The 14470-nt window shown below is 63.5% G+C and overlaps 3 protein-coding genes across 4 annotated transcripts; all 3 read right to left on the bottom strand.

Annotated features, from left to right (window-relative positions):
- Window positions 1-224: 224 nt before the first annotated feature.
- Window positions 225-5172, bottom strand: CD6 (CD6 molecule). The gene is given in 13 exon segments (XM_052696366.1): window positions 225-1351; window positions 1637-1810; window positions 1919-1993; window positions 2072-2182; window positions 2353-2472; window positions 2553-2693; window positions 2775-2843; window positions 2934-3233; window positions 3399-3707; window positions 3780-4106; window positions 4182-4241; window positions 4885-5136; window positions 5139-5172. Coding segments are annotated over 13 exon segments (2202 nt in total). The 3' UTR covers window positions 225-1121.
- Window positions 5173-5951: 779 nt separating this feature from the next.
- On the bottom strand, window positions 5952-12222 carry TMEM132A (transmembrane protein 132A). Of its 2 annotated transcripts, XM_052693376.1 has the most exons (11): window positions 11054-12222; window positions 10289-10509; window positions 10006-10218; window positions 9595-9914; window positions 9379-9525; window positions 8675-8867; window positions 8466-8609; window positions 8194-8396; window positions 7672-7948; window positions 7418-7609; window positions 5952-7343 (listed from the first exon to the last, which is right to left on the bottom strand). In XM_052693376.1, the coding sequence occupies exons 1-11, from the start codon at window positions 12138-12140 to the stop codon at window positions 6291-6293; spliced, it is 4050 nt and encodes a 1349-aa protein (XP_052549336.1). In that variant the 5' UTR covers window positions 12141-12222; the 3' UTR covers window positions 5952-6290. The 2 variants fall into 2 exon arrangements, with proteins under 2 accessions (XP_052549336.1, XP_052549335.1); XM_052693375.1 differs by having other exon boundaries at window positions 8194-8609.
- A 40-nt stretch (window positions 12223-12262) lies between these two features.
- Window positions 12263-14454, bottom strand: LOC128085673 (transmembrane protein 109-like). Its single transcript, XM_052693393.1, has 4 exons — window positions 14317-14454; window positions 13193-13333; window positions 13010-13112; window positions 12263-12927 (listed from the first exon to the last, which is right to left on the bottom strand). The coding sequence occupies exons 2-4, from the start codon at window positions 13310-13312 to the stop codon at window positions 12533-12535; spliced, it is 618 nt and encodes a 205-aa protein (XP_052549353.1). The 5' UTR covers window positions 13313-13333; window positions 14317-14454; the 3' UTR covers window positions 12263-12532.
- Window positions 14455-14470: the final 16 nt, after the last annotated feature.

Genomic DNA, 14470 nt, shown 5'->3' with positions numbered 1-14470 from the left:
CCCACAGAAGGAGGGAGCCCAAGGAGAAGTGAACGTGCCCAGCACTGGGGGCCATGGGGACCTTCCTTGTCCTCGGGGTCCTCTCAGGGCTGCAGGCAGTGTGTAGAAGCCAAGCTGAGCACTGGAGCTGCTACCCAAAGCTGGGTGAGCACCACGTGTCTCGTGCCTGAAGCACTGCTACAGTTCTCACAGTTACAGGCATTCTGGGGACACAGCATGTCGCTGTGAGGCACATGGGTGCTGGGGAGGCACTGATTGATTGCACCCTAATTAATTTCCCCAAATCCAGGTCAGGCATGCAAAGGAAACCGCTCGCCATCGACTTGGTGGCAGTGCTGATGAATGGCGGCTCCACAGGGCCACCAAGCTCTCCACACAGCAACACCACAGCCCTCTACCTGCAGAGGCCCCCCACCCCACAGCCTCACTCTGGCCCCACATCTCCACTCCCAGGGAGTTTCCTGCCTCAACACTTTCTCAGGGCTGAAGATTTTCCGTGACTCAAGTAGAGGTCTCTAAGAGATGCTCAGGGTGGGCAGCGCTGATCCTGCTGGCTGCAGCGGTCCGTTGGTGGGACCCAACGCGCTCACCCCATTTCTCACCGAAACGCAGAGCGGTGCTCAGTTCACCACCAAGTAGTGGGGACGTGGTACTTGGTGCACCCTAAATCTGGGCGGATAGCATCGTGCGCAGCGTAGCTTGGCCCCACACAGTCTCCGCTCGCAGCCCTGCTCTCGTCTCCTCTCTCTCCCCTTTGTCTGGGGTTTTGTTGCTATTTCAGTGCTTCCTCTGTTGTTGCGGTGCGGCCCCTTTGTTCTGGGCTGCCAGAGCCGCTCAGCTCAGTAAACAGCTGGAGGATGTGACAGGGGGCAAATTTTCCACTGTGGCTCAGAGCCCGGAGGCGATGATAGCTCAGCTTCCCCAGGACCCCGCTGGGTTCCATGCTAGTCTGAGCATGGCAGCCCGAGTACCCTTGGGATGGGGCAGGGTGTCGGGAATGGCATCCCTTGGGTACACCCAGAAAGAGATGAGGGCTCGCCAGGCAGATGGGGCTAAAAGCTTTTAATGGCCCACGGCTGTGTTATGGATAAGAGTCCCCTCCCCGCTGCCTGTTCCCACTCTCAGCAGCCAGAGCCCTGGATGTCATCGTAGTCACTCCCCTCAGAGAAGCTGGGGTCCTGTGTGTGTTTCTCTAGGGGTGGGTCCCCACATGTCTCGGCACCCTGCACGTTCTCATACCACTCCCCTGAGGAGGTGCTGGAGCTGTCAGCATAGTTGGGGTCTGTTGGGGGTGGGGGTACCCACGGCATGTTGAGCACTGGGATGGGCACACAGGGCACGTCTGGGGGTGCTGTGGAAAGCAGGAGATGTATGAGCACCTCTCAGCCCTCCTGCCACTCCCTGGGTCCCCGCATCCATCTGGGACTGTCCCCATCCCTGGGGGTCTCACCAACCCCATTGCCATCCCCAGAGCTTTTCCCTCCCAGGAAGTCACACTAACACCATCCCCATCCCCAGGGCCATCCCCATCCCTGGGTGCTCTCACCATCCCCATTTCCAGAGCTATCCCCATCACTGGGTGCTCTCACCATGCCCAGGGCTGTCCCCATCCCTACAGATGATTCAGTCCCCTTACTGGTGGGTGCTGTGTGCGGGTGGGTGCTGCGTGATGGGGGCTGCGGGCAGTGCCAGGCACCTGTGGAGGCTGCGCTCTCACCACAGTAGGGCTCCGGGGAGGAGGAAGAGGAGGAAGAGGATGAGGATGAGCTCCCCACCCTGCCCCATGGGTGGGCACACTGCACGGTTGGCACTGCGGGGACACAGGGTGCATGTCACTAGGGAAGCACAGGGCCACCATTCGCCCATCCCTGGACAGGCAGACAGACAACTGTGGGACAGGAGGATGGTGCTGGCGCACCCTCTGTGGGAAATGGCTCCATCCCGTCCTGGGTGGGCATCAGCAGCTGCTCACCCGGCGGTCGGCGCTGTGAGTCTGTGGGGTGTGAGGAAAAGGGTCAACGGGGGAATCCAGTATAGTGGGGAGGTGCCGGGGTGGGGGCTGGGGTCTCACTGTGGAAGGTGGAGAGGGCCACGGGTGGCTTGCTGCTGAAATCGTAGCGTTCATAGTCAGAGTCAGAGGAGTCGGAGCCCTTGGTGGTGGGAAGGGTTGCTGGTGTGTAGTCTGCAGGGAGAGAGAGAGCTGGGGCTGCAGTCACCAGCAGATCTGGAGGGGCTGTTGGACTCAGGGAGCGTGTAGGACTGATGGGGATGGTGGGTTGCTGGGGTTGATGGGGCTGCCGAGGACTCATAAAGCGGATGGTGCTAACACAATGAGTGATCTGCTAGACCCACCTGGCCCCTTGGGGAGGTCTGCGGGTGCCTCCCTGTAGTTGTTGCAAGTCTCCAAGGGCATGTCGTGACCCTGGCTGCTGTGGGTCACCAGGAGTGGCACTGGAGTCCCCAGAGTGAGAGCTGCAAGAATGGAGAGCATCAGTGAGAGTATGGCTGGGAGCAGTGCCCCATGCAGCCCCTATGCCCAGGGAGATCCTCACCGCTCCTCTTCCTCAAGTACAGCAAGGCAGTGGAGAAGACCACCAGTGTGAGCAGGAGCAGCACTGCCAGCACCACACATGAGATGAAGAGAGGCATGTGCAGAAGGGACAGGCCCCCAGCTGCACCCAAGCCCTTTGTGGCTGCAGCAGAGAATGGACAAAGCTCATGACGCTCTCCTACACACACCTCTTCACCCCTTGGTTCCCCCAAAGCACACTTACTGCTTGGGGATGTACCACCACTTGGCATCACGGTCACCTCCAACGTTGGGGTCTGCAAGCCCAGGGAGCCTGCAGGAGGGCAGAGGAGAGGCTGCAGCCTCAGAACCCAGGTGGGCTGCTGGCCCAAACCTTTCCCCATGGGGACAAAGAGTGCCGTACCGTTGCAGACGACACCGGCAGCACGGGACTCGTGGCAGGGAGCTGACTTGTTGTAGGTCCAGCGGCAGTACGCCAGTGAGGGCTGCCAGTCCGGGCACTCATAAAGCATCTTGGTGGGCAGTGTGTGGTGGAAGGAAGGACGCAGCAGTGGCTCCCCGCAGCCCAGCGTGTGGCACAGAACTGCAGCCTCCAGCATGTACCAGGTGCTGTCGCACACAGTGCTCCATGTCCCACGGTAACGCACCTCCACGCGACCCGCGCAGCCGTCCTTACCTCCGGACAGCCGCCACTCGTGGTGCTCTGCAAGGGCACTGTCTGGGGTCAGGACGGTGCCACAGCACGGGGGGCAGCCATTTCCATGACACAAGGACCAGACAGCGCCACGGCACCGCTTTTGGATGGTGCTGCAGCACGGGCACAGTGCCACAGGCATCCCCCCCCCCCCCCAGCGCACACGTCACCCACCCGAGCACACCACGCTGGCGTCCTCTTTGTGGCTGCAGTCGTGCTGCAGGGCAGCAGGGCATTCCCTCAGCTGCTCCTCGTGCCCGCTGCAGTTCACCTCGTCCAGCAGCACGGGGCCGTGCCCCCGGCCGAAGGCGGCCTCTCGCGGCGCACGCAGCGCCCAGCCGCAGCCCAGCTGCCGGCACACCACGGCGGCGTCAGCCAGGTCCCAGCCGTCGTCACACACCGTGCCCCAGCTGCCCGCCTGCCGCAGCTCCACCCGGCCCTCGCAGCGGCTGTGCCCACCAGCCAGACGCAGCACCGGGGCACCTGAGTGAGATGGAGAGGCGCTGGCACACGGCACTGTGCCACGGGGACGGCGTGCACCCACTGTGCCCTTACCTGTGCAGGTGACGTTTGCCGGCCCTGCTGCACAGCAGCTGGGCTCAGTGGCCAGCTGCAGCTGGCAGAGCTGTGGCTCCCACCCACTGCAGTTGGCCACCGCAGTTGAGCATCCCTTGGAGAAATCTCTGTCACTGTCCAGGCTTGCCATCACCGCATCACCCTCAGCATCCCCGCAGTGCAGGTGGTGGCACAGCTCCCGAGAGGCAGCAGCACTCCAGGACTCCCGACACACAGGCATCCAGTGGCCACTGTGCTGCACCTGCACTGTGCCCTCACAGGGGTGGCTGCCACCAGCCAGGCGCAGCATGGCTGTGCCCCAGGGACCTGCAGGTAGCTCGGGATGAGGGTGGCGGGGGGGTCCCTGCTCCCGCTGCCCCACAGATGGATGCCCATTCTCACCTGGCTCTGCCGAAGTGTTGCTCGGCGCAGCGGTGGGAACTCCCGTTGCCTCGACTGGAGCTATAAAGAGAGGGCAGGGAGGTGTAGGATGACAGTGGGGTGCTGGTCCCCAGCATGGCACCGGAGGTACAAAATGGCGACCAGAGGTTGCCTGCTGTTAAGCCAAAACCTCAAATTCATCCCATGTGGCCACACGTTGACCCTCCCGGTGCAGGGGACCGCTCTGGGAAAGACTTCAGGCTTAGCAGTGGGGCTTGGGACAGGCCTGTGCCCAGGTGATTGGTGGTGAGGGGAGATTTTAGGGCACCATGCATGTGCTGGGGGCAAAATGGTGTCCGGGTCTGTTGGGAACAGAGGGCTGTGAGCTCAGCGCCTCACTGCTCAGCTTGGGAGGAGGAGAAAAGCAGAGGCACCTCTGCACAGCCTGCAGCATGGGCAAAGCATTTGCTTTCTCTCAGCAGTGCTCCACGTGAAGCAGCATTCTTTGCAGAACAACGGTCTGGTGCAAAAAGCAGGGTGGGATGGGATGGGGTGGGATGATCCTGGGGAACAACGGCAAAGCTTCACCTCCCTGGTGGCAGCAAGGGGACACGGAATGGGAGACCTCATGCTGGGTCAGACCCCACTGGTGCCGAGCATCCTCACCGTGTATCAAACCCAACGTGTCGGCGACATCCCACCAGGGCTGGGGATGATGGCATACCTGGTTTGGGCACGGCAGCAGCGCAGAGAGCAGCCAGCAGCAGGCACAGCACCTCCATCCTCACCTCCTGCCCATTGCGTCGGGTGCTGCTCGGTGTCGGGATGTGGCCCCGTGCTGCTGCATGCCGCACGTCCGGCCCCGGTATGCAGGAAGCCAGGGGTGCCGGTGTGGGGGTGGTTCCATCCTGTCCCACTGCAGCATCACATGCCCGTGGGAAGCGGTACGCTGAGGGGTAACGGAGGCAGCTTGGGGACCATGCCGTGCACCCGTGGTGTCCCTGTAGTGCATCGGTGGTGTGGGAGAAGCTCAGAGCACTGCGGGATCACACTGCTCCCCACTCTGATTTGGGATGAGAGGGGTTAGGAGAACCCACGCGCACTACAGGGACGAACTCTGCCACCAGCAGTGGGGACAGGGGGACCCTGGGATAACCAGGATGGATTGGATGCAGCCGATCGCTTTGGCATCCAGGGATAAAGAGGTGGGCATGGATGTGTGGTCTACCACCGGAAACCACAGCAGTGGGATGGGAAATGGATTTGGGAGCCTTCATGAAACTGAGGAAGCCCAGCACAGCAGCTACATCACTGTCTCCATCCATCCCCATTTCCTTTCCCCATTCTATCCCCATCCCATTCTATCCCATCCCATCCCATCCCATCCCATCCCATCCCATCCCATCCCATCCCATCCCATCCCATCCCATCCCATCCCATCCCATCCCATCCCCATCTAATCTTCATCCCCATCCTATTCCCATCCCATCCCATGCCCATTTCATCCCCATCCCCATTTAATCTCCATCCTGTCCCATCCCATCCCCACCTAATCTCCATCTCATCCCCATCCCATTCCCATCCCATTCCATTCCTTTCTATCCCAAACCCATTTCATCCCATCCCAACCCCATCCCCATGCTGCCCACTCCCTGCCCAAGGTCACAGCAGCTGGGCCATAGCCAGGATATTCCTACATGCACCCACACCTGGTGCCAAAGCAAACAGCCTGTGCTTGTCCCCAGCAGTGCAAAGTGACCCAGTCCTGTGTCACCACACCAGGCACCACTCTTCTGTTTTAAATATTTTATTTCTGTAACAACAATCAGACTTAAAAATCTTCCATAAATAAGGGTCCCCACCCCACAGCGCAATGGGTACAAAATGTTGTACAAAACGGACACGAGGCCGGTCAAGGGGGGGGCACAGAACTCAGCATCAGCACTATGAACACAATGTGGCAATGAGAACCGCAGCAAGGAAGGGGACCCCGTGTCCCCAGCACCGCAGTGGAAACCCCAGGGCAAGGTGACAGCGGGATGTCACTGATTCCCAATGGGGCTTAGGGATGGTCCCACCAGCGTCCCCTCCACGGAGGAACAGGGACAAAGAGGACGGTCCTGGTGGGGGTCAGGAGCTGCCACGGATCCTCTCCATGTAGCAGCGCAGCTCCTCAGGGTCACGCAGCCCCATGTCCTCGCACACCCAGCGGATGTCATCCTCACCAGCCACCAGGATGGACTGCACATTGGGGGTGGGCTGGGGGGGATCCTCGGGGGCACGCTGGGGTGCAAAGGTGACGAACTCCACGCGTTTCCGCCGGCTGCCCCCTGGCACAGGCCCCTCTTTGCGGGGCTCCACTGAGGTGCCACTGGGGGACCCCGTGTCGGGTGCCAGAGGGTCTGCACAGCAGCAGCGCTCAGGCTGGGGGCCCGGCAGGCTGTCAGGCTCAGGCTGCCGGCGGTCCAGCTGCCGGCTCAGCTCCTCCTGGTCAGTGCCCAGCCAGACCCAGTTGTGGGGCTGAGAAGCTGCAGCAGCGGTGCTGGCGTCGGGTGGCTCCTTCTGCTGGTAGCGCAGCACAAAGAAGACGCAGTTAACGAGGAAGATGAAGATGGCCAGGCAGAAGACGCCCAGCAGCACGTACATGCCGATCTCCAGGTCGCTCACACGTGCAGGGGCCTTCACCATTTCTTCCTTCTCCTCCTCCTGCATGCCACGGCCATAGCCTTCCTCTCTTTCCTCCTCCTCCTCCTCGGAGGAAGACCCCATGCCCTGCAGCTTTGTGTTGACCAGCTCCACATCACCATGCTCCCCCTGGCCCGCCGTCACTGCCTCACCCGACATGGCCCCCTCTGCCCTTGGGAATGGCATGGGAGACCGGGGGCTGCTCGGGGGGGTCCTGCGCTCCCCAGCCACCTCTAACAAGGCAGTGCCGGCAGCCAACACAGCGGCACGGTGACGGCCACGGCGGCACACATCCAGGGGGTGCAGACTGAGCTGCAGCAGGGCCCCTCGGCCCGGCCCCTCCGCCACCACTCGCGGATGCCAGGATGAGGTCCCCACCACAGTGACCACGGTGGGATCCAGCGAGGTGACAGCCAGCACGGCGTCCTGCCCACCGTACAGCTCCATCGGTGCCAGCGTGCCATCAGAGAAGGACAGCCAGACAGATAGCGTCGCCTCCTGCCAGGACACCGAGTGGCACCAGGGTGGCACCGGGGCACAGAGCTCCCCCTGGGCCACCCACAGATCCTCACCTGCTTGGAGCCCCGCAGCGTGGCCGTGGCCTGGCACACGGCAGTGAGCAAGCCAGGGTGGCTAGGCTCCAGGTGCAGTGCCAGCTCCAGCCCTGCCACCACTGCAGCACGCAGTTCTGTCACTGCCACCTTCTCCTCCGACACCACCAGCATCTGCTCGCCCAGGATGGCGTCCGACAGCGGGGAGCGCACCTGCAGGCAGCTGGTCAGCATCCCCTCCAGTACCGCATCTCCCTGCGTTGCCCCAAACCTACCTCCACTGAGGTGACGCCGGGTTCTCGGCCCACCAGCACGGTGCCGCCTTCCAGTGATGCCACACGGGGGTCCTGCACGCGTGCCCAGCTGGCCACCAGGTGTGTGACATCCAGCAGCCACTCAGGGCCTGGCAAGTAGGACAGGTGGCGGCCACCATCCTGTGCATGTGCCACAAAGTATGCCAGGAACCGCACTGCCGTGCGCTGATACTGCGGCCGGCAGCTCCGCGTCCGCCGCTCAGCATCCTCCCCAGGGTCCTCCACATCACTGCTAGAGCTGTGGGCACGAGGACACGTGTGTCACCCACAGGCAGAGGGGCGAGTGCCATGAGTTCCAGGGGGGGTTGGTGGGGTACTGGGTCACGGGATGGGGGGCGGGGGCACACCGTGAGCGCCATTTGGACTCAGAAAGACGTGCGGCACGTGCACCATAGGTCTCAGAGGGACAGGGACACACAGCACAAGTGCCAGCTCCCGTCCATCCTACGCCAAAGCAGCAGTGGCACAGAGTGCTCCTCTCACCTGTCAGTGTTCCCGGGCAGGCGCCAGCCACGCACCTGCTCCAGGGCAGTGTCTCCCAGCTGGACACGCAATGGCAGCAGCGGTGCCCAGACGGTGAAGAGCAGCGAGGCATGCAGGCGGTGTGCCCAAAAGTCCACCCGCACCCCACGGGCACCACGGCTCTCCTTGCCCCCCACAAACACCGCGTCACAGCCCTCCGACACCTGTTGGGGCACACGGAGGGGCAGAGGGTGCCCAGGGAGTGCGGCTGGGGGGGCTGGGACCATGCTCACCTGCAGCACCTGTGTATCTGCTGACTCACAGCCTGGCGGCTCACTGAGCTCAGACACGGTACCACCCACCTCCACCGTCACCAATGTCACCGGCATGGTACGGGGGACACCGGTCAGCGGGGACGTATTGAGAATCTCCAGCTCCTGCGGACACAGTGGGGCTGAGCACCGTGGGAAGGTGGGGTGGGTTGCGGGATGGGGGCACCCACCTGCACCAGGGGGACGAGGACGCGCATGTCACGCTCCGACACCTGCACCTCCCACACCAGCTTGTCCTTCTGCGCCTCAGGGTCCTGGCCTGGGTATTCCACCTGCCAGGTGAGGGGTCGTGCCAGTGCCTGAGCCCCTGTGCCATTCTCCACCGCCAGCTCCAGATGGAGGAGCTCAGCCGCCTCCAGTGCCCTGTGGGAACAGAGCTCCGGATGGCACCCACTGGGACGGGGACCCAACAGAATGGGGATGTCCACCAACAGAGACCCACTGCTTCAGGGCCGCCCCACATCCCAAACTAGGACCTACTGGGATGGGACCATCCTGCATCCCCCTTTGGGATCTATTGCTGAAATGGGGCTCTCCCACACCTCCTGCCATCCCATTAGAATTTGCTGGGACAGGGACAGTGCAACATGCACAAGTTCCCTTGCCCAAGTGGGCCATAATACCAATTGGGCCACGGTGGCATGGATGCAGTGCCACGCACAGATCTCTGTACCCATACTGGGATGGATGCAGTGTCACGCACAGGTCCTTGTGACCAACTGGACCACAGTGGGATGGGAGCGGTGCCACACACAGGTCCCATGCTCAAATGGGGCCGTACTGAAATGGATGCAGTGCCACACACAGGTCCCCGTGCCCAAGTGGACCCCACCAGGTGCCACACTGAAGATCTCTCCCGTGTCCCTGCCCCTACCTGGTGCTCCTATGGATGTCCCTGCTGCGCCGACACGTCACCACAGCCGACCAGTGCTTGGGGCCACGGCTGCGTTCCAAGTGGACAGTCCACGCAGGGTCCGCAGACCTGGCGGCCACCACCTGCAGCCCTTTCTTGGCCTTGACTCTACGTAAGGAGGAAGGGCCGTCACACCGTGCCCCCGTCACAACCCCCCTCCTCACCACGTGCTCTCACCGCAGGGTCAGCAACATGGCGGTGAAGTTGTGCCGCAGCGCCAGGCTGGCGGTGAAGCGCTGCCCAGGCCGCAAGGCTCTGTCGGGGACGCGCAGCAGCACCCTCTCATCCAACGGCACCTCTTGCCGCCGTGCCACTGCCGGCACTGTCTGCAGCTCCAGCATCCCCACGTACCGCAGGGGCTCCACTGTGGCTCTGGGATGGCTGCAGGTTCCTGGCCCAGCCACACCATACCACAGTTCGACTGACTCCGGGGACGTCACCGGGGAGAACCAGCGTGCTGGGATCTCCAATTCCACCAAGCAGATGCCCAGTGGGGCCTGGGGGGGGACAGCAGCCTTAGGGCTGGGGGCAGAGCGGGGCCAGCAGCGCTACGGCGACAGCACCTTGGGGCTGCGGGTTGCGACCCACCTGCACACGGCAGGAGCCTTGCAGCGTCCGGCTGCGCTGCTGGGCCTGCAGGACAATGCAGGGCAGCGAGTGCTCCCCAGGGGGGTCCCGCCGTCCACGCCAGTCAGGGCCGTGCAGGTGGAAGAGGACGCGGGCGGTGGGTTCATCTGGACTCACAGTGCTGTGCAGGGGCACGGCACGGACGGCCCAGGTGTGACTCTTGGTGGGCACCTCCTGGAAGAGACGGGGATGGCGGAGTGGTGGCCCCTGGGGGTCAGCACGGCTTTGCGGCGGTTGGCATTACCTGGTGGGTGCTGAAGGGCGGGTAGGAGGCTCGCAGAAGAGGCGGGGGGCCAGCGGTGGGCTGGCGGGGCAGCAGCAGGAAGGTGTCGGAACGGGTGTGCAGAGAGGTGTTGGCAGGCAGGGCTCCATCCGCACGCTGCAGGCGGTAGTGCTCGGGCACTGCCTGCAGCTCCATCTCCACAGGCAGGAACACGGGCTCCGGGGGGGACCACTCGCTGCTGGCTGCGGAGATGGAGACCACCGTCACCAAGGCGAGGATGGGCACTGACACAAGGGAATGGCTTTCCCGTGGGCCGTGGGCGCTCTGCTCCTGGGGAGTCCGACCCCCAAGCTGCCCAGGAAGGAGTCTGCTGGGGGGAGCAGTGCTGAGTGAGTGCTGGGGGTGGGAGCCAGGCACTGTGCACCTGGGGATACAGGGCTTGTGTGGGACAGATCCCCACCAGATCCGTGGAGCACATGGGGCAGATTCCAAATGGATCGTGGGGACTGGATGATTCCTAAGGTCCCTTCCAACCCAAGCATTCCATGGTTCCGTGATCTTCAAGGACCCTTTCCAACCCAACCATTCCGTGGGTCTGTGATCTTCAAGGACCATTTCCAACCCAACCACTCCGCGGTTCCACGACCACCCAGGGCAGACCCCGGTAAATACCGAGGAGCACATGGGCAGATCCCAGCTCATCCCACGTCCACCTCCCGGCTCTCCCCGGGTAGCCGTGCGGAGCAGTTTCCGGCCCGGGGGGAATTCGGTGCCCGCGGTGCTCACCTGAAGCCCCGAGCAGGGCGGCGGCCAGCAGCAACAGGTACGGCCCCTCGGCCAGGGCCATGGCCGGACCGGTTCCGGAGCCGGGGCCGTGCGGGCTCCGCGGAGCGTCCGTGCGAGCGGAGCCTCCGCCGCCGTCCCTCCGCCTCCGCGCGCAGACAATGGGGCCGGGGCGGGACCGGCACCGGCGCCGCCTCACCCCGGCGGGTCCTAAACACCCCGCGCCGGGCACTGCGGGACCCCGAGGGAACGGACGCGGAGCGACAGTCTTGTCTCGAGCCGGGCACCGGGAGAGATTGAGAGACACTGGGGAGATGGGGAACACCGGGGTGTGCTGGGCGGTCTGGGAAGGACGAGGGATATTGCGGGTGCTGGGGGAAATGGGAAGGACTGGGCGCACTGGGAGACCTGGGGAGATAAGGGGCATGGGCGGCACTGGGAGAGTGGAAGGTTTGGGAGGCATGAGGACTGGACTCCATGTGAGGACTGGAGACACTAGAGAGAGCTGAAGGCATTGGGGACACTGGGGCACTGAGGGACTGGGAGGGACGAGGGGTAATAAGGGCACGGGGAAGGGTGGGGGACACTGGCGGAGCTGGAGGGATTGGGAAGGATGGGAGACACCGGGGGAACGAGGAAGGGTGCGGGTGTTGGTAGGAATGCAGTATGCTGGGGAGAACACAGGAATTGCTGGTGGGACTGGGAGGGATGAGGGACACTTGTGGGACTGGGGATTCTGAGCAGGACTGGGAGGGATGGGAGGAATGGGGGGCACAGGGAGGGGTGGGGTTGGGTGAAGGACTTGGGGCACTGGGGCACTGGGATCACTGGACAGACTTGGAGGGTAACTGAAGGGACTGGGGGCACTAGAGGTACAGGGAAGGGAGTGGGACATTGTGGATGCTAAGCCAAAAGTGGGGAGATTGAAGGGACTGGGAGGGCTGGGGGCCACAGCAACACTGGGGACACTGGAAGGGACTGGAATTGATGGGGACACAGTGTGGGAGCCAAGGGCACTGGAGGCACTGGGGGAATACTGAAGGACAGGGGTGCCACAAAGCCAGAGGGCACCAGGGACAGAGCCAGGCATCGGCACCGATAACCTCAGCCTCAGCAAACAGGCGACGGAGACGGCACTCACAGGACAGCATGTCCTGCCCCCACCCCGAGTGTCCTCTGTGCCCCCCCAGAACTGAGCGCCATCTCTGCAGGCACAGTGTGGACAGCAAACTTTATTTGGTGGCCAAATAAACACAGCAGCAAACCAATGTGGCCAATTCCACAACAGCAATCCAAGCACGTAGCCCTCATCCTATGGCTGGGGGGGTTACCCGGTGTGGGACCCCCCAGGCACTTTGGTGTGAGCGGGTTCAGGGCTTGGGCGTGGTGTTAGTGAAGGCACTGATGCGGGGCACTGGGGGGGCCCATACACACACACACACACACACACACACACACACACACAGGGCCCCCCCACACCCCTCACTCCTCCGCACGGCCCCGTGCTGCCCCATAGCGCTGCTGCCTCCTCCGCAGCTCCTCCACCTTCCACTCCAGGCTGCGCACAGCAGCCTCCAGGTGTGCAGCAGGGCTGGGCGGGGGGGCCCTGCCACCTCCCAGCAGCACGTAGAGCCCCCAGAGCCCCAGCAGCATGGCTGCCCGAACCACGAGGCCGCTGTCCTCTGCCGCCGCCACGTGCAGGAAGGCTCCCAGGAAGACACAGAGCCGCAGCCAGCGCAGCACGGGCCACAGCAGTGCCACGACCCGGCCCAGCAGCCACGGCAGGAGGTGGACCCACATCACAGCTAACAGCCCCCACAGCAAGACCCGCTGCACCGCGCCGGGGCTCAGCGCCACGCTGCCCGCCAGCCAGGCCCCTGTGCTTCAAAACACGGGAGAATATTTGAGACCAAGCAGCTGCGGCTGCACCCGGGTGAGCTCACATTGCACCGTGCTCACCGTGCAAGCCGCAGGCGTCCAGCAGATCCCCCAGTGCTCTGCTCAGCACGGCCAGGCCCGATGAGATGGCCGAGGCGGTGAGCCAGAGTGCAGCCAGCAGGCTCTGCAAAGAGAAAGGGCCTCGTGGGGCCATGCCATGCTCACCACCACACCTCCCCCCCACCTCCGACTCCCTCTGCTCACCTCGGCCAGCAGGCGCAGCGGCTCGGCTTCCAGGCAGCCCTCCAGGCTGGCCCAGGCGGTGTGGCCCAGCTGCCACAGGGTCTCATTCAAGGCAGCCATGGCACCGCCGAAAGCCCCCATCCTCGGCACTGGCAATGGGGTCTGTGGGCAACGGGAGGGTGTGAGCTGCCCCCCCAGTCAGCCCCCCACAACCTGGTGCCCTCTCCAAGCCCCCCAGCCGCATCCCCAGGGTACCCTCTCAATGTGCTCACCCAGCATGCCACCCCATACTCCTCCATGACCCTCCTACGTCTCCCCCTATATCCCCCAATACAGACTCCGCAAATATGAACTCCCTGTATCCTCCCACGTGCCCCCCATACCACCCCATCTATCTGCCTGCCCATTCACCTCCACAACGCAGTACTCCCTGCAGTATACCCCAATATCCCATAACCCCATCTGCCTCCCTCATAGGGCTCACCCATATAACACCCCTGAATAGCCCCCCCCAACACCCCAGCGTGCCCCCATTCCCCCACTCCCCTCTACACGGCTCCCTCTCAACCTCCCTCAATGTGTTCCCCACCGATACACACAAACGTACCCCCATTACTCCCCAGTGTGCCCACCCATGCCGCCTCCCAATATAACCCCCATCTCCCTACATGCCCTCCCATGCTCATGCCCCCCATACGCCCCCTATGTAACCCATAGCACAGCCCCCCAATATTCCCCCATATGACCTTCCCCTCTGTACTCTTCAGTATCCCCCATATAGCCCCCCAACCCCCAGTGTCCCCCCATTGCCCCCCATTACAGCCCTCCCTCTAGTCCCTCAATATAGCCCCCCTCCCGTATGCCCTCCATATGTTTCCTCAAAGCATTCCCCCCCAACCTGCCCCTCAATATTACCCTAGGTGCCCCAGTCTGTGCACTCAATGCGCCCCCATTTACCCTCCCAGCACCCCCTGCCCACTCCAGGCCCTCTGCTCTCCTCCACCCCCCCACACCCTCCCAATCCCCCCTCCCACATTCCCCCCCCCAGCCCCCCCTTTTCCCCCTGCGCAGCGCTGTCCCCCTCCCCCCCCATCCCCCGTGTCCCCCCTCATCCTCTCCCCGTTCCCCCCGGGGTTCTCCCGCACCCTCGCACAGGGCAGCGCCGCCCACTGCCGCACGGGGGCGCTGCGGGGCAGGTCGGCCGCAACGCACGAACGGTCCTGCCGCGAGCCCGCCGCCGCGGGGCGCCATGGGAGCTGCAGTCCTGCGCGGGGTGCGCCGGGAGGCGGAGGTTGGGGA

This window comes from Tympanuchus pallidicinctus, unplaced genomic scaffold, assembly GCF_026119805.1.
Source record: "Tympanuchus pallidicinctus isolate F22 unplaced genomic scaffold, pur_lepc_1.0 scaffold3, whole genome shotgun sequence".
In the NCBI taxonomy this organism is placed as follows: domain Eukaryota; kingdom Metazoa; phylum Chordata; class Aves; order Galliformes; family Phasianidae; genus Tympanuchus; species Tympanuchus pallidicinctus.
This window is presented reverse-complemented; position numbering and strand designations above follow the sequence as displayed.

Excerpts from the sequence above, each read along its gene's own strand:
- TMEM132A (XM_052693375.1), bottom strand. The coding sequence starts at position 12,140 with ATGCCTGGCTCTGTCCCTGGTGCCCTCTGGCTTTGTGGCACCCCTGTC. Across the intron at positions 10,510-11,053 it reads CGCCCTGCTCGGGGCTTCAG|CCAGCAGCGAGTGGTCCCCC; the intron begins GTGAGCACCGCG and ends CCATCTCCGCAG. Across the intron at positions 7,344-7,417 it reads CGCTGCGGGGCTCCAAGCAG|GAGGCGACGCTATCTGTCTG; the intron begins GTGAGGATCTGT and ends GTGTCCTGGCAG.
- LOC128085673 (XM_052693393.1), bottom strand. The coding sequence starts at position 13,312 with ATGGGGGCTTTCGGCGGTGCCATGGCTGCCTTGAATGAGACCCTGTGG. Across the intron at positions 13,113-13,192 it reads CGCTGCGCCTGCTGGCCGAG|AGCCTGCTGGCTGCACTCTG; the intron begins GTGAGCAGAGGG and ends TTCTCTTTGCAG. Across the intron at positions 12,928-13,009 it reads GGACGCCTGCGGCTTGCACG|GGGCCTGGCTGGCGGGCAGC; the intron begins GTGAGCACGGTG and ends TTTGAAGCACAG.